The 22,633-nt window shown below is 47.0% G+C and overlaps 1 protein-coding gene across 2 annotated transcripts in view; it reads right to left on the reverse strand.

The window, feature by feature from the left end:
• Positions 1 to 22,633, reverse strand: part of CENPP (centromere protein P) — a 392,292-nt gene that overhangs the window by 366,577 nt on the left and 3,082 nt on the right. For both annotated transcript variants that reach the window (XM_077276602.1, XM_077276603.1), the window contains exons 2-3: positions 6,431 to 6,577; positions 1,518 to 1,669 (exon numbers count right to left, since the gene is read on the reverse strand). In XM_077276602.1, the coding sequence (XP_077132717.1) occupies positions 1,518 to 1,669; positions 6,431 to 6,567 (289 nt within the window). In that variant the 5' untranslated portion in view covers positions 6,568 to 6,577. The remainder of the gene's footprint in view (positions 1 to 1,517; positions 1,670 to 6,430; positions 6,578 to 22,633) is intronic.

Below are 22,633 nucleotides of genomic sequence, written 5' to 3' on the forward strand. Positions count from 1 at the left end.
GCGGGTGCAGAGAAGAGCGACCAAGGTTATTAGAGGACTGGGGGGTCTGCAATACCAAGATAGGTTATTACACTTGGGGCTATTTAGTTTGGAAAAACGAAGACTAAGGGGTGATCTTATGTTAATGTATAAATATGTGAGGGGACAGTACAAAGACCTTTCTGATGATCTTTTTAATCATAGACCGGTGACAGGGACAAGGGGGCATCCTCTACGTCTGGAGGAAAGAAGGTTTAAGCATAATAACAGACGCGGATTCTTTACTGTAAGAGCAGTGAGACTATGGAACTCTCTGCCGTATGATGTTGTAATGAGTGATTCATTAATTAAATTTAAGAGGGGACTGGATACCTTTCTGGAAAAGTATAATGTTACAGGGTATATACACTAGATTCCTTGATAGGGCGTTAATCCAGGGAACTAGTCTGATTGCCGTATGTGGAGTTGGGAAGGAATTTTTTTCCCCATGGTGGAGCTTACTCTTGCCACATGGGGTTTTTTTGCCTTCCCCTGGATCAACATGTTAGGGCATTTTAGGATATGGGTTGAACTAGATGGACTTAAAGTCTTCCTTCAACCTTAATAACTATGTAACTATGTAACTAAAGGTACCTTCACACTAAACAACTTTACAACGAGAACGACAACGATCCGTGACGTTGCAGCGTCCTGGATAGCGATCTCGTTGTGTTTGACATGCAGCAGTGATCTGGATCCTGCTGTGATATCGCTGGTCGGAGCTAGAAGTCCAGAACTTTATTTGGTCGTCAGGTCGGCGTGTATCGTCGTGTTTGACAGCAAAAGCAACGATGCCAGCAATGTTTTACATGGAGCTAACGACCTGCGAGAACGATAAGTGAGCCACCGCTACGTCACAGAACCGCTCCTGCATCGTTCTGGAGCTGCTGTGGTTGACGTCTCTACAGCGACCTAAACAGCGATGCTGCAGCGATCGGCTCGTTGTCTATATCGCTGTAGCGCCGCTGAGTGTGACGGTACCTTAAGGGGTATCGCTCCTACAAACCTTTTGTCTTTTTTTGGCATAAAAGTAATTACATAAAGTGTGACAAAGAATGTCACTGCCCAAACAATGGAGCAAACACTGTGGCCTGTAACCTCTTTGTCAACACAGGTCTGATTTTGGCTTAAGAAGTCGCACAGGTTTATCTTCCAAAAACAGCGAATGAACCATTACACTACTGGAACCATTACACCCCATGGCCGGAAAGTCTTAATTACTCCTGTTTGGTACTCTCCAGAGAGAAACATTCCCCCTTAGACCACCAGTCAGAGGCCTCTCAACCAGTCAAATCAATACTCTTGATTTGCACTTAAAAGGGGCCAACACCCTGAAACACGGGTCTGGTTTGGCTTTTTATCCCAAGTGCTGTGACAAGACTCGTTAAAGGGTCGATATTGACTTTTAGGATTGCTAATCCCAATAGGAGGCACTCGAGGTCCTGTCCTCTCCGTCTCTGAAGAAGATATTTTATACCATGCCACAAGTCGCTACTTACTTTTATGCTCGGTTTTCTTGAAGTATCTTGTGATCTCAATCCCAATGACTTTTTTAAAGAATTCAATTTCATGTGTACAATTCACAAATTTTGCCTGGATATTTTTCAAGTCAGTCCCTTCTCCATTGCTGCTTTTTAGGTAAAATGTAGCTCTGAAAAAAATAACAAAAAGAAATAAAAGGATTTAAAAACGGAAATATTATCTGTAATAAGTAGCGCACTCTGGGGGTACGAGTGCTATGGGAGGGAAAAAGCAGGACTCACATGGTACGACTGCTCAAAATTGGCTGAGAAGAGACCAATTGCCCAGGCACTAACCCTACTTAGTTGTGCTGGAGGCTCAACTTTCCTGAATATATGTACAATCCTGGTGCAGCAGAAGACCCAGTATTTTCAACCCAGCAGACAGACATGCGATTAATGATGGCAAACATTTTTTTTTTTAAATCTAAAGTTTTATGCGTCATACCCCATGTTTATCAACACGTCTAAAGAAAAGGTAGAACTTCTTAAAGAAAAAAACATTTTTTCAATTAATGTTTGCCATTATCAGGCTTTTAACGCTTATATTTGGACAGGCAAGCACATTTAGTGACTGGTTATATTAGTTTTTTTATTTAATCGCATCCTTGAACATAGTAAGAAAAGTTCACCCCTTGTTAGAGTGGGCCCGATTCATCAAAGCTGTCACACCGGAATTCTGGAGTAAAAGATTTCATAAATCACAAAGTTTAAAGCGCACCTTTGACTTTCATCATTTTCACAGTAGTGTCTCCCAGCTGTGCCAAAATGGGCAGACTGAGCATGACAGGGGACGTGACAGCTCGTCTAATTTATGACAATCTATAGTATTCACTACCCCCAATATCTCACTCCAGTCCCTGAGTGGAGTAAGATTTCTGGTGTAGGGTATGGAGGCGCACACAGATAGGGGGAATTTATCAACACTTTTACGCCAGATTTATGTTGTAATTTGCACAAAATTTTGATTCTCTTTCCATTTCTATGCAGGCCCCCAAACTTTTATGTAAACTGGGCGTGACTTATCAAAAAGGAACGGAGCAAATCACAGTCTAATAGATTTACTATAACTTTACATTAATAAGTGACAAATTGTAGAAAAGTCTACTGAAGTTGATAGATGGCTTAGATTTACAAATTTGGCCCAGTCAGGTCGAAATTGCACCAAATTCATTAAGTGAAAACTGACATTTTGGCGCCCTTGGTGGTGATAATGACTGTCAGGGCACAACAGGTCCATCGCTGGGCCTATCGCCGTGACAAGCCTCACAAACGTTTGATCTGCTGGCTGGAGTCCTCTACCCCTGTGCAAATGGTAGAGTGTGTGGTGATAAACCGGTTTGTGCACTCCCTTCCGAGGCTAATACACACTTGGGTTGCCGTGGGTGATCCCCAGAATGCAGGTGACCTAGTCAGACTGGTCGAAAGGAAGGTATCAGGGGGTCGAGGATTCCTTGGGGAGGCAACCCACTCTATAATTGGGGTCCCAACAGGTGGGCAGAGGCCCAAAAAGGGATGAGGTGTCCAAGGTACAAAGTGTCAGGGAAAGTAATGCCAAAAGGTCTCAGTTGACGATTTTATATGCTGGAAATGTCACTGCCAAGGCTGTATAGCCGCCCTTGTCCCCTGGCTTCGGAGCAGATGGACTGTAGCCTGGGATGACGCTGTTCATGCTATGCATATTCGGCATGCACTGTGAACGGTTCACCCAACGAGGAGCCACAAGCTTATCCCGTAAAAGTGAATGGTCTAAAAGTGACTAGACTGCTAGACTCGGAGTTTGGTGACCCTTGTGAGGGCCACACTTTCTCTCCAGCTGATTATTGAGTAGAAGGTTGGCATCTACCGACGTTCCTTCAGTTTACACAGTGTGTTAATTGTGTGTCCTTTAGCTGGGGGTAACAATTTGATGCTCAAAGTAGCCGTATATGCAAGACGACCCAGGAATCTCACAGAACTGAAAGAATTTGCCAAGGAAGAATGGATGAAAATCCCTCAAACAAGAACTGAAAGACTCCTGGCTGGCTACAAAAGTGTTTACAAGATGTGATAATTTCAAAAGGTGGTGCTACTAGGTGCTAACCATGCAGGGTGCCTAAACGTTTGCATCCACCAATTTTACTTTTTGTAATTTATAAAATGTAAAAGATGAAAATATATACTGGTATATATTTTTTTTGCTAAAATACAGGGTGGGCCATGTATATGGATACACCTAAATAAAAAGGGAATGGTTGGCGATATCAACTTCCTGTTTGTGGCACATTAGTATATGGGGGGGGGGGGGGGAACTTTTCAAGATGGGTGGTGACTTTGGCGGCCATTTTGAAGTCGGACATTTTGGATCCAACTTTATTTTTTCCAATGGGAAGAGGGTCATGTGACACATCAAACTTATTGAGAATTTCACAAGAAAAACAATGGTGTGCTTGGTTTTAACGTAACTTTATTCTTTTTTTATTCGTTGTAGACCTTGGTGGCCATTCAACTGGCCCACGACAACCAATCCTCTTTTCAGGAAACTGTTCATGTAGGAATGCTCAGACCTGACTCCCATAATGTGGTGGTGCACCATCTTGGCTGTCAGGTCCGAGCATTCCTACATGAACAGTTTCCTGGAAAGTGGATTGGTCGTCGTGGGCCAGTTGAATGGCCACCAAGGCTCTGGATCTGAACCCCTTAGACTTTTATCTTTGGGGTCATTTGAAGGCAATTGTCTATACTGTGAAGATACGAGATGTGCAGCATCTGAAACAACGGATACTGGAAGCCTGTGCTAGCATTTCTTCTGCGGTGTTACTATCAGTGTGTCAAGAGTGGGAGAAGAGGGTTACATTGACAATCCAACACAATGGGCAGCACTTTGAACACATCTTCTAAATGGTCCTAAACTTGTAAATAACTCATGAAAGAATAAAGTTACTTTAAAACCAAGCACACCATTGTTTTTCTTGTGAAATGCTCAATAAGTTTGATGTGTCACATGACCCTCTTCCTATTGAAAAAATTAAGCTGGATGCAAAATGGCCGACTTCAAAATGGCCACCATGGTCACCACCCATCTTGAAAAGCTTTCCCCCTCCCATATAGTAATGTGCCACAAACAAGAAGTTGATATCACCAAACATTCCAAATTTATTTAGGTGTATCCATATAAATGGCCCACCCTGTACAAAGGGAAATGTGTCATCTTAAACGTTATCCCTTTTAGAGATCATTTCATCTTCAACTTGCTTAACTGTTCACAATAGCAGTCATTTTGACCATGGGTGCCAAAACTTTTACATGCCACTGTAAATGAACTGTTAAAATCTCCCTGAGAATCCAGAGTTTATATTAAATGAAAGAGGGTGTTACCAGTGTGAGACATGTAGACCAGACCGTCAGTCATTCCTTGTCTCACACTAGTAATGCCCCATTTCATTTATAATAAGATCTAGAGACAGATTCTCAGAGAGATCTATGTCCAGCCCATAGATCTTAACAGCTCATTTACATATTTTAAAAAAAATGGAATTCTCTTGAATAAAACAGCAAATCGTAGATATCAAGTAATCATTTGACTCAACTTTGAACGATCTACATGCCTACATAGATGGCTTAGGAAGGTTGACAAATTCCCTTTAAGAGGGTTGTATAGTCTCAGAAGAAGGCTCTGCAGTCACACAGAATTCACATTCATTCAGTCCCACTGCCAGAGGTTTATGCTATCTAGCCCCTAGCCTTGTAGTCTGTGTTTACTGACATTTGTGAAAGAATTATATAAAGAGCCCACAAAGTCAGTTTGTAACATTTCTTTCTCACCATCAACGGTGAGTGGTGGAAGCGTGTTAGAACAATAGCAGCTCAGCCAGAACGTGGAGACCACGTAAAGTTACAGAGCGGGATCACCGAGTGCTGAGGCACTTACTGCATATTGTCAACAATACTCTGCTGATGCAATCACTGCAGAGCCCAAACTTTCAGCTGCATACTTATCTTTACATCACCAAGCACAGTGGAGTGAGTGGTGTAAAGCACGCTGTTACTGGACCTTGTAGCAGTGGAAATGTGTCACAATTCTCTGCATGGCTTACACTTCAAAATTATTTTTATTTTGTAATTTTTTTTTTTTACTTCAAAAGAGGATGTCTACTTACAATCCATAATATGTCACACTACTGAGGAGTCACAATGTCCCTGCTCATAAAGCGGACCTGTCACCAGGTCAAATGTGGCCAGTTTCTGCACTTATTTTATTCCGCCACACGGCTCCAGTTATGGGCCTTTGTATTTACTGCTAATTTTTATGGGAGTGCTCACAAGGTAATAATGTAGAGTGGCCTGAAGACGGCCCCCAGGGAATCTTATAAGTCACATCTCTTTGCGACCATAAAAATTACCCAAGTAAAAGTCCCTTATCTTTTCAACCATAACGCAGATTAGGAAAAAAAAAACAAAAAAAGGCATACTAAAGATCCCATTCTGACCTGATGGCAGGTCCTCTTTCACCATTTATCTCCCTGACTTCTGATGATATTGCTAGCTCAGCAGAAATAGTGCGCATCTGCAGGTCACTAATTCACTCTGGGCATGTGCACATTGATTGACAGTTAGCTCTGCACACACACGCTGCTGGCAGGCTGCCAATCAAAGAGCCAGGGAGTGAGTGCGATCATGGTGTAGTGACTGTAGCCGTCCCCTGCACCTCCTCGGTGACTGGAAGCAAGCGGCTGCAGGGAAAACATATATTACCTTCATTTTCTCCCTATAGCTGCTGCTCCAGTAAGTCAGAAAATCAGGATTTTGTTTATCTGCAGATTACACTATATCAGCTTTTAAATACTGTCTTGTAGAGGGGACAGGTTCCATTTAAAGGAATGAAAGCTCGAAAAACGACGCTTAATACTAACAATGCTTTCCTGATGTTGGTACTGGACAGGAATATGATCTCTCTCCGGTTTTCTTCATATTGTCCCTTCAGTTGTTGAATTTCTTGCTTGAGTGAAGAAATAGCATCATCACACCTCTCAATTATATTTTTCTGCATCTTTGGTATGCTGCCAAAAGAGATATTAAAAAAAAGGTTAATGTGATAAAAGTAAAAAAATGAAATAAAATATAGGATTAAATAATGCTGAGAATGAAGGTGAAGTGTGGTGCCTTCAGGAACCGTATCTGCTCTATTAGGGCAAATGGACATCACAGTGCAGGCGGCCCACTCAGAACCTGTCTATGAGCCAGGGAAGAGATCCACAGACAAGGAGATGTCCCCTCTGTGGTGTCAGGAAGCTACAAGTCTTACATGGACAGCAGTGCTGCAAAGCTGTAGTGCCAACCACTGAGCCACCGTGCTGCTCAGATATAGAGGACTAAGGGATACATTATACTATACGGAGGACTATGATTGTGCATTATATTATATAGAGGACCATGGGCTATGCATTATACCAGAGGTCCCCAAACTTTCTGACCTTAAGAGTCACATCCAGCCTTGAGAGAGAGTCACGAGCCACATCCAGCTCCTGCCCCCTCACAATAGTGACAACCAAAGCCTCCATTAAGGTACCGTCACACTAGGCGATATCGCCAGCGATCCGTGACGTTGCAGCGACCTGGATAGCGATATCGCTGTATTTGACACGCAGCAGCGATCTGGATCCCGCTGTGAAATTGCTGGTCGCTGCTAGAAGGTCTGCACTTTATTTGGTCGCTAGGTCGCCGTGTATCGCCGTGTTTGACAGCAAAAGCAAGGATACCAGCGATATTTTACACTGGTAACCAGGGTAAACATCGGGTTACTAAGCGCAGGGCCGCGCTTAGTAACCCGATGTTTACCCTGGTTACCAGCGTAAAAGTTAAAAAAACAAACAGCACATACTCACCAGCGCTTCCCCCAGCCTCTGCTTCCTGACACTGACTGAGCGCCGGCCCTAAACTGAAAGTGAAAGCACAGCGGTGACGTCACCGCTGTGCTGTTAGGGCCGGAGCTCAGTCAGTGTCAGGAAGCAGAGGCTGGGGGACGCGCTGGTGAGTATGTGCTGTTTGTTTTTTTTAACTTTTACGCTGGTAACCAGGGTAAACATCGGGTTACTAAGCGCGGCCCTGCGCTTAGCAACCCGATGCTTACCCTGGTTACCCGGGGACCTCGGCATCGTTGGTCGCTGGAGAGCGGTCTGTGTGACAGCTCTCCAGCGACCAAACAGCGACGCTGCAGCGATCGGGATCGCTGTCGCTATCGCTGCAGCGTCGCTTAATGTGACGGTACCTTTACAGACATAATGGTAAATAAAGCTTTTCCACAAAAATCACTCCAAAGCAGGATACTAAGATCCAGGGGTTCCCACAATAACCCCATTCAGTATTCTCCTATAAAGCACCCCCAAGGCACTGTCACATCCAGCTTCAAACACCTCCTCTGAGAGGTGGTGTCATCTTGTCTTCAGCGAACCATACTTACATCATCTCAAAACCCCTAAGTTCACTATATGTGCATCCAGATCTGCTCTTCTGTACAGGGCTACTCACAAAATTCACCATTTTCAGATGTGCTCTTCATCATAGCTCCCAACCGTCCCGCATTGTGCGGGACTGTCCTGGTTTTGAGCCTGTGCCCCGCTGTCCAGCGCAGGACGCACTGATCCCGCACCCGCAGACAACAGAGGACCGACACGCCCCCTTGTGTCAAGCCATGCCCCGGGCCCTTACCCTTCCGTATGGCTGCCTGCTTTCTGCGCACAGGACCTGTGATGAGGTCACAGGAGGGGAGGAGTCAGGGGTCACATGATCGGGACCTCCGAAGTTGTGCTGGTTGCCAACTTGCCGCTGCAGGATGAGGTAAGTAATGCTGTGTGTGGGGTCAGGAGGTGTACAGTGTGGATGTAGCAGAGCCGTGTGTGTACGAGGTGTGCGGAGCCGTGTGTGTACGAGGTGTGCGGAGCCGTGTGTGTACGAGGTGTGCGGAGCCGTGTGTGTACGAGGTGTGCGGAGCCGTGTGTGTACGAGGTGTGCGGAGCCGTGTGTGTACGATGTGTGCGGAGCGGAGCCGTGTGTGTACGATGTGTGCGGAGCGGAGCCGTGTGTGTACGAGGTGTGCGGAGCGGAGCCGTGTGTGTACGAGGTGTGCGGAGCGGAGCCGTGTGTGTACGAGGTGTGCGGAGCGGAGCCGTGTGTGTACGAGGTGTGCGGAGCCGTGTGTGTACGAGGTGTGCGGAGCCGTGTGTGTACGATGTGTGCGGAGCGGAGCCGTGTGTGTACGATGTGTGCGGAGCGGAGCCGTGTGTGTACGAGGTGTGCGGAGCGGAGCCGTGTGTGTACGAGGTGTGCGGAGCGGAGCCGTGTGTGTACAAGGTGTGCGGAGCGGAGCCGTGTGTGTACGAGGTGTGCGGAGCCGTGTGTGTACGAGGTGTGCGGAGCCGTGTGTGTACGAGGTGTGCGGAGCCGTGTGTGTACGAAGTGTGCGGAGCCGTGTGTGTACGAGGTGTGCGGAGCCGTGTGTGTACGAGGTGTGCGGAGCCGTGTGTGTACGAGGTGTGCGGAGCCGTGTGTGTACGAGGTGTGCGGAGCCGTGTGTGTACGAGGTGTGCGGAGCCGTGTGTGTACGAGGTGTGCGGAGCCGTGTGTGTACGAGGTGTGCGGAGCCGTGTGTGTACGAGGTGTGCGGAGCCGTGTGTGTACGAGGTGTGCGGAGCCGTGTGTGTACGAGGTGTGCGGAGCCGTGTGTGTACGAGGTGTGCGGAGCCGTGTGTGTACGAGGTGTGCGGAGCCGTGTGTGTATGATGTGTGCGGAGCGGAGCCGTGTGTGTATGATGTGTGCGGAGCGGAGCCGTGTGTGTACGAGGTGTGCGGAGCAGAGCCGTGTGTGTACGAGGTGTGCGGAGCGGAGCCGTGTGTGTACGAGGTGTGCGGAGCCGTGTGTGTACGAGGTGTGCGGAGCCGTGTGTGTACGAGGTGTGCGGAGCCGTGTGTGTACGAGGTGTGCGGAGCCGTGTGTGTACGAGGTGTGCGGAGCCGTGTGTGTACGAGGTGTGCGGAGCCGTGTGTGTACGAGGTGTGCGGAGCCGTGTGTGTACGAGGTGTGCGGAGCCGTGTGTGTACGAGGTGTGCGGAGCCGTGTGTGTACGAGGTGTGCGGAGCCGTGTGTGTACGAGGTGTGCGGAGCCGTGTGTGTACGAGGTGTACGGAGCGGAGCTAAATGTGTACGAGGTGTACGGAGCGGAGCCGTGTGTGTACGGAGCGGAGCCGTGTGTGTATGAGGTGTACGGAGCGGAGCTAAATGTGTACGAGGTGTATGGAGCGGAGCTGAATGTGTACGAGGTGTATGGAGCGGAGCGCGTGTGTACGGAGCGGAGCCGTGTGTGCAAAGTGTACGGAGCGTAGCCGCGTGTGTAGGAGTAGCTATGTGTGGCCATTATATGGTACGAAGTATCATGTGCGGCCAATATACAGTATGGAGCATCATGTGCGGTCATTATACAGTATGGAGCATCATGTGCGGTCATTATACAATATGGAGCCTCATGTGCAGTCATTATACAGTATGGAGCATCATGTGCGGTCATTATACAGTATGGAGCATCATGTGCGGTCATTATACAGTATGGAGCATCATGTGCGGTCATTATACAGTATGGAGCATCATGTGCGGCCATTATACAGTATGGAGCATCATGTGCGGTCATTATACAGTATTGAGCATCATGTGCGGTCATTATACAATATGGAGCATCATGTGCAGCCAGTATACAGTATGGAGCATCATGTGCAGTCATTATACAGTATGGAACATCATGTGCGGTCATTATACAATATGGAGCATCATGTGCGGTCATTATACAATATGGAGCATCATGTGCAGCCAGTATACAGTATGGAGCATCATGTGGGGTCATTATACAGTATTGAGCATCATGTGGGGTCATTATACAGTATGGAGCATCATGTGCAGCCAATATACAGTATGGAGCATCATGTGCGGTCATTGTACAATATGGAGCATCATGTGCGGTCATTATACAATATGGAGCATCATGTGCAGCCAGTATACAGTATGGAGCATCATGTGGGGTCATTACACAGTATGGAGCATCATGTGGGGTCATTATACAATATGGAGCATCATGTGCAGCCATTATACAGTATGGAGCATCATGTGCAGCCATTATACAGTATGGAGCATCATGTGGGGGTCATTATACAGTATGGAGCATCATGTGCAGCCAATATACAATATGGAGCATCATGTGTGGCCATTATACAGTATGCAGCATCATGTGGTGTCATTATACAGTACGGAGCATCATGTTGGGTCATTATACAGTATGGAGCATCATGTGGGGTCATTATACAGTATGGAGCATCATGTGCGGTCATTATACAGTATGGAGCATCATGTGGGGTCATTATACAATATGGAGCATCATGTGCAGCCATTACACAGTATGGAGCATCATGTGCAGCCATTATACAGTATGGAGCATCATGTGGGGGTCATTATACAGTATGGAGCATCATGTGCAGCCAATATACAGTATGGAGCATCATGTGTGGCCATTATACAGTATGCAGCATCATGTGGTGTCATTATACAGTATGGAGCATCATGTGTGGCCATTATACAGTATGGAGAACTGTGTGTGGCCATTATACAGTATGGAGCATCATGCGGGGTCATTATACAGTATGGAGCATCATGTGCGGTCATTATACAGTATGGAGCATCATGTGCGGTCATTATACAGTATGGAGTATCATGTGTGGCCATTATACAGTATGGAGCATCATGTGTGGCCATTATACAGTATGGAGCATCATGTGTGGCCATTATACAGTATGGAGCATCATGTGCGGTCATTATACAGTATGGAGCACTGTGTGGCCATATTTTTTTGTTTATAATTATTGTATGTGAAACAGTGCGATCAGCAGTGCTAAATGGGTGTGGTTGGGACGTGCATATGGGTGTGACTAATTACGAATGGGTGTGGTCAGAGGCGTGGCCTAAAACTTGCCACGGTGCGCGTCGCACGCCGTAAACTTTGCCCCTCTTTCCCATCTTCAAAAGTTGGGAGGTATGTCTTCATACCTGTTTGCTAGACCTAGAGCTAATGCACCAAGCTGACAGACAGCTGCTAGTCACAATTCATGGGACGGCGAGCCACACGTGGCTCCCGAGCTACAGGTTGGGGACCGCTGCATTATACTATATGAATGACCATGGGGCGTTTTATACTACATGGAGAGCTATGGGGTGCATTATACTATATGGAGCATTATGGGGTGCACTATACTATGTGGAGCACTATGGTGTCTATTATACTATGTGGGGGACTATGGGAGTGCATTATACTATGTGGAGGACTATGGGGTGCACTATACTATATGGAGGGCTAAGGGGGTGCACTATACTATGTGGAGCAATAAACTATATGGAGCACTATGGGGTGCATTATACTATGTGGAGGACTATGAGGGTGCACTATACTATATAGAGGCCTATGGGGTGTACTATACTATGTGGAGCACTATGGTGTCTATTATACTATGTGGGGGACTATGGGAGTGCATTATGCTATGTGGAGGACTATGGGGTGCACTATACTATATGGAGGGCTAAGGGGGTGAACTGTACTATATGGAGGACTAAGTGGGTGCACTATACTATGTGGAGCAATACACTACAGTCATGGACAAAAATTTTGAGAATGAGACAAATATTAATTTTTCCAAAGTCTACTGCTTCATTTTTTCTAATGGCAATTTGCATATACTCCTGAATGTCAGAGTGATCAGCTTAACAGCAATTACTGTACTTGCAAAGTCAATATTTGCCCAGAAAATGAACTTTAACCCCCAAAAAACATTTCAACATCATTGCAGTCCTGCCTTAAAAAGGAGCAGCTAACATCGTTTTAGTGATTGATCCATTAACACCGGTGTGGGTGTTGATGAGGACAGGGCTGGCAATCAATCAGTCATGATTAAGTAAGAATGACATCACTGGACACTTTAAGGCTGCGTGTCCACGTTCAGGATGGCCGGCGGTATCGCCGGAGCGGCGAAGCCGCTCGGCGCTAAGCCCCGCCCCCCTCTGGGACGCGATGATGTCGGATGTGTTAACTGTACACATCCGGGATGATCGCGCTCTCCCATAGGGCCCTGTGTTATGCCTTGCGGGGACGCTGCGTCCCCGCAAGGTGAATGGACATGCTGCGATCTGAAAAGACGCGCAGCATGTCCGGAGTTACAGGGCCGCCGCGTGCGGGTTTCCACGCATAGTGGACACGGGATTTCAAAAAATCCCCTCCACTATGCTGGAACATCTGGACGCTGCGTGTTTGACGCTGCAGCTCTGCACAGCGTCAAACAAGCAGCGTTTACTGACCGTGGACCACACCCTAAAAGGAGGCTGGTGCTTGGTATCATTGTTTCTCTTCAGTTAACCATGGTTATCTCTAAAGAAACACGTGCAGCCATCATTGCACTGCACAAAAATGGCCTAACAGGGAAGAGTATCGCAGCTACAAAGATTGCACCTCAGTCAACAATCTATCGCATCATCAAGAACTTCAAGGAGAGAGCTTCCATTGTTGTCAAAAAGGCTCCAGGGCGCCAAGAAAGACCAGCAAGCGCCAGGACCGTATCTTAAAACTGTTTCAGCTGCGGGATCGGACTCCCAGCAGTGCCGAGCTTGCTCAGGAATGGCAGCAGGCTGGTGTGAGTGCTTCTGCATGCACCGTGAGGCGGAGACTCTTTGAGCAAGGCCTGGTTTCAAGGAGGGCAGCAAAGAAGCCACTTCTCTCCAGAAAAATCATCAGGGACCGACTGATATTCTGCAAAAGGTACAGGGAGTGGACTGCTGAGGACTGGGGCAAAGTCATTTTCTCTGATGAATCTTCTTTTCGATTGTTTGGGACATCTGGAAAAATGATAATTACTTACGGGTAATTTGATTTTCCAGATCCATGACAGCACCGGTACATGAAAGATGGTCCCGCCCCCAAGAACAGGAAACCTGCATAGGAGATAAAAGATGGGGGCAGCACCTCTCTCCTCAGTTTGTTTACAGAGAATGTAAGGTAACCGCTATGTTAGTTTTAGGCATATATACATTATTTTAAACTCTAAGACTATTTATCTATTGTTATGTTAAGTGGTTATTACCCCATCTTTTGTTTGTGGGTTTGTTTTTGTTTTTTTTTTGTTTTTTTTAAGATTTTTTTTTTTTTTTTTTTTTTTTTTTTATCACACACCATCACCAAGATAGGGCGGGAACTAGAGCGGTGCTGTCATGGATCTGGAAAATCAAATTACCCGTAAGTAATTATCATTTTTTCCCTTCCCCATGACAGCACCGGTACATGAGAGGAAGAAATAGAAAGAACCTCTAGGGTGGGACAACGGCAGATAGTACTTTTCTACCAAAGGCGAGATCTGAAAGCCCCAGATTTAATCTATAATGGCGGAAGAAAGTAGAGGGTGAAGACCATACTGCTGCATTACAGATTTGCTCTATCGATGCATTTGCCCTCTCTGCCCAAGATGTGGAAATAGCCCTAGTAGAGTGGGCCGTAACACCAGGTGGAGGGACCTGCCCCGAAGAGGAATAGGAAAGTGATATAGCCATACGGAGCCATCGTGCAATGGTTGATTTTGTGGCCTTTTTTCCCCCTGTTTGCCCCCTGAAAGGAGACAAAAAGGGCTGAAGACTGTCGCCATGGTTTTGTCACTTTTATATATTGAAGTAGGCAACGTCTGACGTCCAAGCAATGGAAGGTTTCTTCTCCCTGGGATTTTGGATTGGCACAAAATGAGGGCAAGACTATCTCCTGGTCCCTGTGGAATTTCGAGTTGACCTTTGGTAAGAAGGCCGGATCAGATTTTATAATTACCCTGTCCTCTAGGAATGTAGTGTAAGGAGGGTCTATAGATATAGCCTGGAGCTCACTAATGCGTCTGGCTGAGGTAAGGGCAATTAGGAGAACCGTTTTTAAAGTTAGCGCTTTTTCCGATATGGAGGAAAGAGGCTCAAAGGGAGAGGAGGTCAAGGCATTTAACACTAAATTTAAATCCCAGGGAGCGACCTTTGGACGAGGTTTGAATGGTCTGGCTGTAAAGGAGGCCCGAATGAACCTACACACCCAGGGGTGATCAGCCAATTTTTGGTCAAACAAGGCGCTAAGCGCCGAGACTTGCACTTTTAGAGTGCTGGTAGATAATCCCCTCTCCAGCCCCTTTTGGAGAAACTCTAGGATCTCTGATATAGGGACTTTCTGAATGGTTGCTTTAATCCCTCTGCCTGAGAATTCTAAAAATTTTCCCCATACCTTTTGGTATTTATCAGTTGTGACTTTCTTTCTACTGGACAGTAGAGTAGTAACTAATGGATCCGAGAACCCCTTTGCTAGCAGAAGTCCCCTCTCAAGTTCCAAGCAGTGAGGTGTAGGCTGTGAACCTGAGGATGTGTCACCGGACCCTGGTGCAGAAGGTTTGGAACCTCTGGAAGTATCCATGGGTCCGAGACGGACATACGTCTGAGCCAAGTGAACCAAGCTCTCTTTGGCCAGAAGGGTGCAATTAAGATTATGCGTGATTTCTCTTCTCGGATCTTCTTCAGGACTGTAGGGATTAATGGGATTGGGGGAAACGCATAGGCTAGATGGAATTTCCATTGGTGCAGTAACGCATCTACCCCTTCCGGGTTCTCTTTCGGGTTTAGAGAGTAGAATCTTTCTACTTTTCGATTCTGTCTTGTGGAAAAAAGATCCACTTGAGGAAGCCCCCAGATGGCACAGATTTCTCCAAATATCCTTTGATTTAGCGACCACTCGCCCTGGTGCAGGACGTGACGACTCAGAAAATCTGCGACAAAGTTGTCCGACCCCTTTAAGCGTGTACTTGTAAGAGACAACAGGTGGTTTTCGGCCCAAAGAAATAGTCTTCTTGCTTCTTCCATTAGGGGACTTGATCTGGTTCCTCCCTGTCGATTTATATACGACACCGTTGTGCTGTTGTCGGACAACACTACCAGATGTTTTCCTTTGAGATCCTCTTCCGTTTGAAGAATTGCTTGCCTTACCGCTGTTAATTCCTTCAGGTTTGAGGAGGCTAATTGCATCTGTGGATCCCATAGACCCTGTAGGATCCGATCTGATAGGTGTGCTCCCCAACCTAACGGGCTCGCATCCGTGGTCAGTACCACCGGATTCTGGATTGACCATGGGACCCCTTTTTTTAGATTTCCGGAATCTAGCCACCAGCTTAGAGAGTCCCGAACATGTTGTGACAATACGATTTTTCGATTTAGGTTGTAGGGTGTTTTTGTTTGTTCCGACAGGATCTGCCACTGTAGGTCTCTTGAATGAAGTTGCGCCCATTGGACTGCTGGGATTGTTGCAGTTAGCATACCTAGGAGGGACATGGCTTCCCTCACCGAGACATATTGGGCCCCCTTGTATTTGTCTTAGGGTACTGTCACACAGTGCAATTTTGATCGCTACGACGGCACGATTCGTGACGTTGCAGCGTCGTATAATTATCGCTCCAGCGTCGTATACTGCGGTTACACTTTGCAATACACGGCGCTGGAGCGATAATTTCATGACGTATTTGCAATGTAGAAGCCGTTGGTTACTGTGCGCACATCGTATACAACCTGTGTCACACGATGCAATCATGCCGCCACAGCGGGACACTAGACGACGAAAGAAAGTTTCAAACGATCTGCTACGACGTACGATTCTCAGCGGGGATCCGGATCGCAGTAGCGTGTCAGACACAACGATATCGTAACGACATCGCTAGAACATCACGAATCGTGCCGTCGTAGCGATCAAAATTGCACTGTGTGACAGTACCCTTACTCTTTGTCTTATGGCCTCGACTTTTCTGTCTGGAAGGATACAGACTTGTCTGATCGAATTTAATTGAATCCCCAGGAACTCCTGTATCTGGACCGGAATCAATCTTGATTTTTTAAGTTTATTATCCACCCTAGTTTGGTTAGCAGCTCTCGTACTGTCGTAACTGATTTTATGCAATCTTCTTGATTGTCTGCTATCAGGAGGAAATCGTCTAAATAGGGCACTAGTAGAATGTTTTCTCTCCTTACGAAGGATGCTACTTCCGAAATTATTTTTGTAAAGATACAAGGAGCCACAGACACCCCGAAGGGGAGACATTGGTATTGTAGATGGGTGTAGACCTGCCCCAGCTGCACAACCAACCTCAGAAATTGTTGATGCTCTCTGCTGATTGGCACATGATAATAGGCATCGGTAAGGTCTATCACTGCCATGTAACATCCTGGATACAGCAGTTTTACCGCCGTTCTCAGAGTCTCCATTTTGAATTTTTCCACTCGGATGAATTTGTTTAATTCTTTTAGGTTGAAAATTGTTCTTAAAGACCCATCCGGTTTTGGAGTGAGGAAAAGGGTGCTGTAAAATCCCCTCCCTATTTCCTGTGGAGGTACTCTTACCAGGACTTTTTTGTCTAAAAGAAGACGAACTTCTTTTTCGAGAACTAACTGGTTCTTTTTGGCCACACGAGTAACTTTTATTCGGTGAGGAGGCAGGGAGATGAAATTTAACCGTAGGCCGTCTGATAACAAGTTGAGACGGCTGTAAGGTTACCCACTGATGGACAAAAAACCGTAACCTTCCTCCCACCTGGAATATGGCGTCATTGTTTGGGATCTGGTTTTGGAGGTTTATTGAAAAGAAACCCTCTTTCTCTTTTCTCACCCCAGGGTTTCCCCCGTGTGGTTCTATCCGTTGGGCGGCCCCGGCCTCTACTCGATCCTCGAAAGGACCGACGATTGTCATACCAACGTCGTTTAAAGAAGGGAGGCGGAGGGAAGTGTTTTTTCTTGTCCGCCGCTTTTTCTAAAATTTCATCTAAAGCCCTGCCGAATAAATATTGCCCCTCACAGGGTACAGCACAGAGCTTCACTTTTGATTGAAAATCAGCATTCCAGTTTTTTAACCATAACGCCCTTCTTCCTGAATTAGAGAGGGCACTAGCCCGGGCAGCAAACCGAACAGAATCAATGGCAGCGTCCGCCAGGAATCCTGCTGCATTTTGAAGTGGAGGGATGACTTCTAGAAGTCTGTCTCTTGGACACTTGTTTTTTATTTGGTCGCTTAGTTCCTCTAGCCATTTAACCATGGCACGGGCAGTGCAAGTAGCCGCTACTCCAGGCTTGAGGCTTCCCAGGCTGATTTTAGAAAGGCATCCGCCTTTTTATCTAGGGGGTCTTTTAGGGCCCCCATATCCTCGAAGGGAAGTGCTATACCCCTGGAGGTACTTGCGATAGCTGCGTCCAACTTAGGCGCCTTTTCCCATTTCTCGCAAATTTCCTCACTAAAGGGATATTTACGTTTTAAGGCCTGGGGAACTGAAATCCTTTTATTCGGTTTTTTCCATTCTTTTTTGATAAGATTTAATATGTTGTCGTGAAATGGGAAAACTTTCCGTTTTTTATCTTCTAAATTACTAAACATAGAGTCCTGAATCATTTGTTTTTCTTTTGGCGTCTCAACCCCCAGGGTGGACCTGACCAGTTTTAGCAACTTCCCCATGTCTTCTGATAACATATATGGCCGGCCACACTCTTCATCTGAAGAGTCCAGGTCCGAACCCTCCTCGGGCGGAAGCTCCCCCAGTTCACCCTCGGATTCTACATCAGATATTTGGGCAGGCGTAGAGGGTGGGTTTATGGAGCTCTGCAAACCATGATGTTTTAACTGCTCCTTTACAGTGCTCTGCACCTCATTTCTCACAATATCCTTTATACTCTGAAGCAATGATGATGACTCTTCAGATACAGTTTTTTCTATGCATGAGCGGCACATACGCTTGTCATATGCTTTGGAAAGGCTTCTATCACAGAGCGCACACACTTTATGCTTCTGCTTAGAGGTAACTTTCTTTCCCTGCATATACATACATAAAACACAGTGTTACTGACATGTTTTTTGCCTTACAAAGGCACTCACCCACCGGACCCTTAGTACCACGACAGGCTGTGGGTTCTCTGCTGGGATCGCCGATTCCATCGGATCTGCCATCTTGCAGGAGACCGTTACCGGTGCCTGCTTGCCGCCTTGTAGATTAAATATAGCCGGGCAGGAAGCGGTGTGTGCGCCCCTGAACTTCCTACCCCCGGGGAGTGTCAGCACACCGTTCCTTCAGCTTTCAGCGCCACTTCCGGTTTCAAAACTGGAAGTACCTCCATTCACTCGGCGCCAGCGTTGTGATGGGCGCGCTTTCACTTTTCTCCCCCAGCCCAGCCTCCGGACAGGAGCGGACGCCGGGGAGTCCACAGTGGGGAGGACGCATCTGCAGCCAGGTATGGAGGCGACGTGCGCACGCCGCCGCTGCTGCTCCCACCGCGGACCTCGGTCAGAGACCGGCTTAGCAAGGGAGACCTCTCCCCATGCAGCACCGCAGGTTCCCCGCAAGAACAGGAAACCAAACTGAGGAGAGAGGTGCCGCCCCCATCTTTTATCTCCTATGCAGGTTTCCTGTTCTTGGGGGCGGGACCATCTCTCATGTACCGGTGCTGTCATGGGGAAGGGAAAATCGGTATTAGTCTTACCGGTAATTATGTTTCCAGGAGTCCATACTGACAGCACATTGGAGGACGTCCTCCTCCTCCCTTCCAGGGACAGGAAACACACGAGAGTTTAAATATCCGGCTCCACCCTCTAATCCTCAGTGTTGTAGCAAGAACCAATCATGGAATCATGCAAATAAAATATCTTTAATGACAGAATTATAATACAAATAGTATATAGGCAAAATCCGAATATACTTGAGAATATTACATGAACGGGGGGGAACTACCGGTGCTGTCAGTATGGACTCCTGGAAACATAATTACCGGTAAGACTAATACCGATTTTCCAGGACGTCCCTACTGACAGCACATTGGAGAGTACCAAAGGACCTCCTCAGGGTGGGATTACTGCTTGGAGGACTTTCCTCCCAAAAGCCGTGTGCTGACCGGATGTAACGTCAAGTTTATAGTGTCTACAAAAAGTGTCAGCCCTGGACCATGTTGCGGCATTACAGATCTGTTCTACAGAAGCTCCTGCACGCTCCGCCCAGGAGGCGGACACCCCACGGGTAGAGTGGGCTTTTAAGCCTATAGGAGGGGGCATACCTTCTGACCGATAGGCGTCTGTGATCACTTCGGTGATCCAACGAGAAATTGAGGCCTTAGAAGCCTTTTTCCCCTTATTCTTTCCCCCAAACAGAACAAAAAGGTTTGGATCAGTACGCCAAGAATCTGTAGCACTTAGGTAATCTAGAACCCCTTGCCTAACGTCTAATGAGTGGAGGGCCCTCTCTTTCTCGTTAGCAGGGTTATTACAAAATGAAGGGAGAATTACTTCCTGATTCCTATTTTTAATAGAGGCTACTTTTGGGATAAAGGCTGGATCTAATCTGAGAATTAGACTGTCATCCCTGATCTGCAGATAAGGATCTCTGATACATAGAGCCTGAATCTCTCCCACCCTCTTGGCTGTAGTTATCGCCACTAAAAACGCGGTTTTACGAGTGAGAGTAGAAATAGGCATACTATCCCCGGAAGAATAAACACCTTTACATAGTGCCCTAAGAACCAAGTTAAGGTCCCAGGATGGTGAAAGCTGTCGAATAGTGGGACGCATTCTCTGAGTGGCCCGAATAAACCTTATTATCCATGGGTGAGATGCCAAAGGGTAGTCCAGAAATGAGCTTAGCGCAGACACCTGGACTTTCAGTGTGCTGGGTCGGAGGCCCAGGTTAAACCCTTTTTGTAAGAAGTCCAAGATACCAGGGATGTCCAGGGAACCTGATACCGTATTGGACCTGCCACCTTCTAAACAAAAACGCTTCCAGATCTTCTGGTAAATGGCTGAGGTAACGGGTTTTCTACTACCCTGGATGGTAGAGATGACTTGGTCAGACAATCCTCTGGACCTCAGGATGTCCCTTTCAGGATCCAGGCTGAAAGACGGAGTCTGCTTGGGTCTGGGTGATACACTGGACCTTGATGGATGACTCTCCCCTTGATGGGTAATTCGACTGGGTTGTCGGCTGCTAACGACCCCAACACCGGAAACCAGCTTCGTCTCGGCCAAAACGGGACGATTAAGATGACCAAAGCCCGATCTTCCTTGATCTTCCGAAGTACGGCTGGAATTAGTGCCAGGGGTGGGAATGCATATGACAGCGGTTGGTTCCACTGCTGACTCAGGGCATCTACCCCTTCTGGAAGGTCCGAGGGGTTCAGGGAGAAGAACCTTGGGGTCTTCGCGTTCCTCCTGTTCGCGAATAGGTCGATGTTGGGGGTTCCCCATCTGCGACATAATTCTTGGAAGATGCTTTGTTCCAGTTTCCACTCTGTTGGGCACAGATTTCGTCTGCTTAGGTAATCTGCTATCACATTTTGGGATCCTTCCAGATGGATAGCTGTAATGGATAGCACGTTGTCCTCTGCCCACCTGAAGATCATCTCTGCTAGATCCTGCAGTGGTTGATAATTGGTACCTCCCTGATGGTTCAGGAATGAAACTGTTGTTACATTGTCGGAGAATATTCTTACGTGCTGGTCCGAGAGTATGGACTGATTGTGCTTTAGTGCTTGCCATACAGCGTAGAGCTCTCTGAAGTTGGATGATCTGCTTCTTATGTTTTCTGGCCACTTGCCTTGCAAGATTCGGCCCTGCAGATGAGCTCCCCAGCCCCAGGCGCTGGCGTCCGTAGTGATAACTACGTAAGGATGGGTGACCCATAGGACTCCCACCTCTAAGTTCTCCGAACGTGTCCACCAGACGAGAGATCTTCTCGTTAGATTGTTCAATCTCAGAGGAGCTTCTAGGGAAGACTGGCGGCGATCCCAAGCTGATAAGATCTGTTTCTGTAGGTGTCTTGTGTGAGACTGCGCCCACCTGACGGATGGTATGCAGGCCGTCATAAGACCTAAAACCTTCATAGCCATTCTTATGGTAACTCGATGTTCCAATAGATACCGGACCTGAGTCTGAATTATCTTCCTCTTGGCACCGGGTAGTAACGATATTCTGCGTCTGGAATCTAGTTGCACACCCAGGAAGGTTTTCTTCCGCTCTGGTAGTAGATCGGATTTCTGCCGGTTCAGTACCCAGCCGAGATGCTCCATCAGTGCGATAGTCCGCTCTCGGTGATCTTCCAGGAGCTTTACTGAATCTGCCACAAGCAGGAAATCGTCCAAGTACGGGATTATTATGATGCCTTGTTTCCTTAGGAAGGCCACCATCTCTGATACAAGTTTGGTAAAAACGCGAGGAGCGGAAGCCAGACCGAAGGGAAGGCCCTGAAACTGATAGTGGCAGGTCCGGGTGGGCAGAGCTACGGCAAATCTCAGCAGTTTCTGAGATGAGGGATGTACTGGGACCTGGTAATAGGCCCTTTTTAGGTCGATAGTGCACATGACCGCATTTTGGTTTATAAGCGGAATTGCTGACCGAATGGATTCCATGCGGAACCTTCTGTATCTCACCCATGCATTCAAAGGCTTTAGATTTATTATTGTGCGGGTGTCGCCTGGTGGCCGCGTGACCGTGAACAGGGAAGAGTAGTGGCCTTTCCCCAACTCTGACTGAGGGACAGGAATTATTACTTCTGTCCTGAGCATGTCCTGTAAGTCCTTTAGTATAGCCGAATCTGGTTTGACTGCCGTAGGTGTAATGTATCTTTCTGGGGGAGGTGAGTAAAGTTCTATGCTGTAACCTTCGGAAACAGTACTGAGAATCCACTGATTCTGAGTAATCTGGGCCCAATTTCCTGCGAACATACGGAGCCTCCCCCCAATGTGAGTGGCGTCATAGAGATTTATTTTTATAGGATGGGCTAAAGAAAGAAGCTCTGTTCCTATTATTCTGTCCACGGGAGCCTCTGTAGGATCCCCTGCTGGACCGACCCTGATTTTTAGGATCGAACTGCTTTCTGGAGAAGAAACCTCTCCGAAAGGGCTGCGGACGCTTAGGTTTGTCCTCCGGAAAACCTTTCTTTTTATCGGACGCTGACTCGAGGATAGAGTCCAAAGCTGGTCCAAACACCCTCTGTCCTGAAAATGGAATAGAGCA

The sequence above is a fragment of the Ranitomeya variabilis genome, chromosome 8 (assembly GCF_051348905.1).
Source record: "Ranitomeya variabilis isolate aRanVar5 chromosome 8, aRanVar5.hap1, whole genome shotgun sequence".
Lineage (NCBI taxonomy): Eukaryota > Metazoa > Chordata > Amphibia > Anura > Dendrobatidae > Ranitomeya > Ranitomeya variabilis.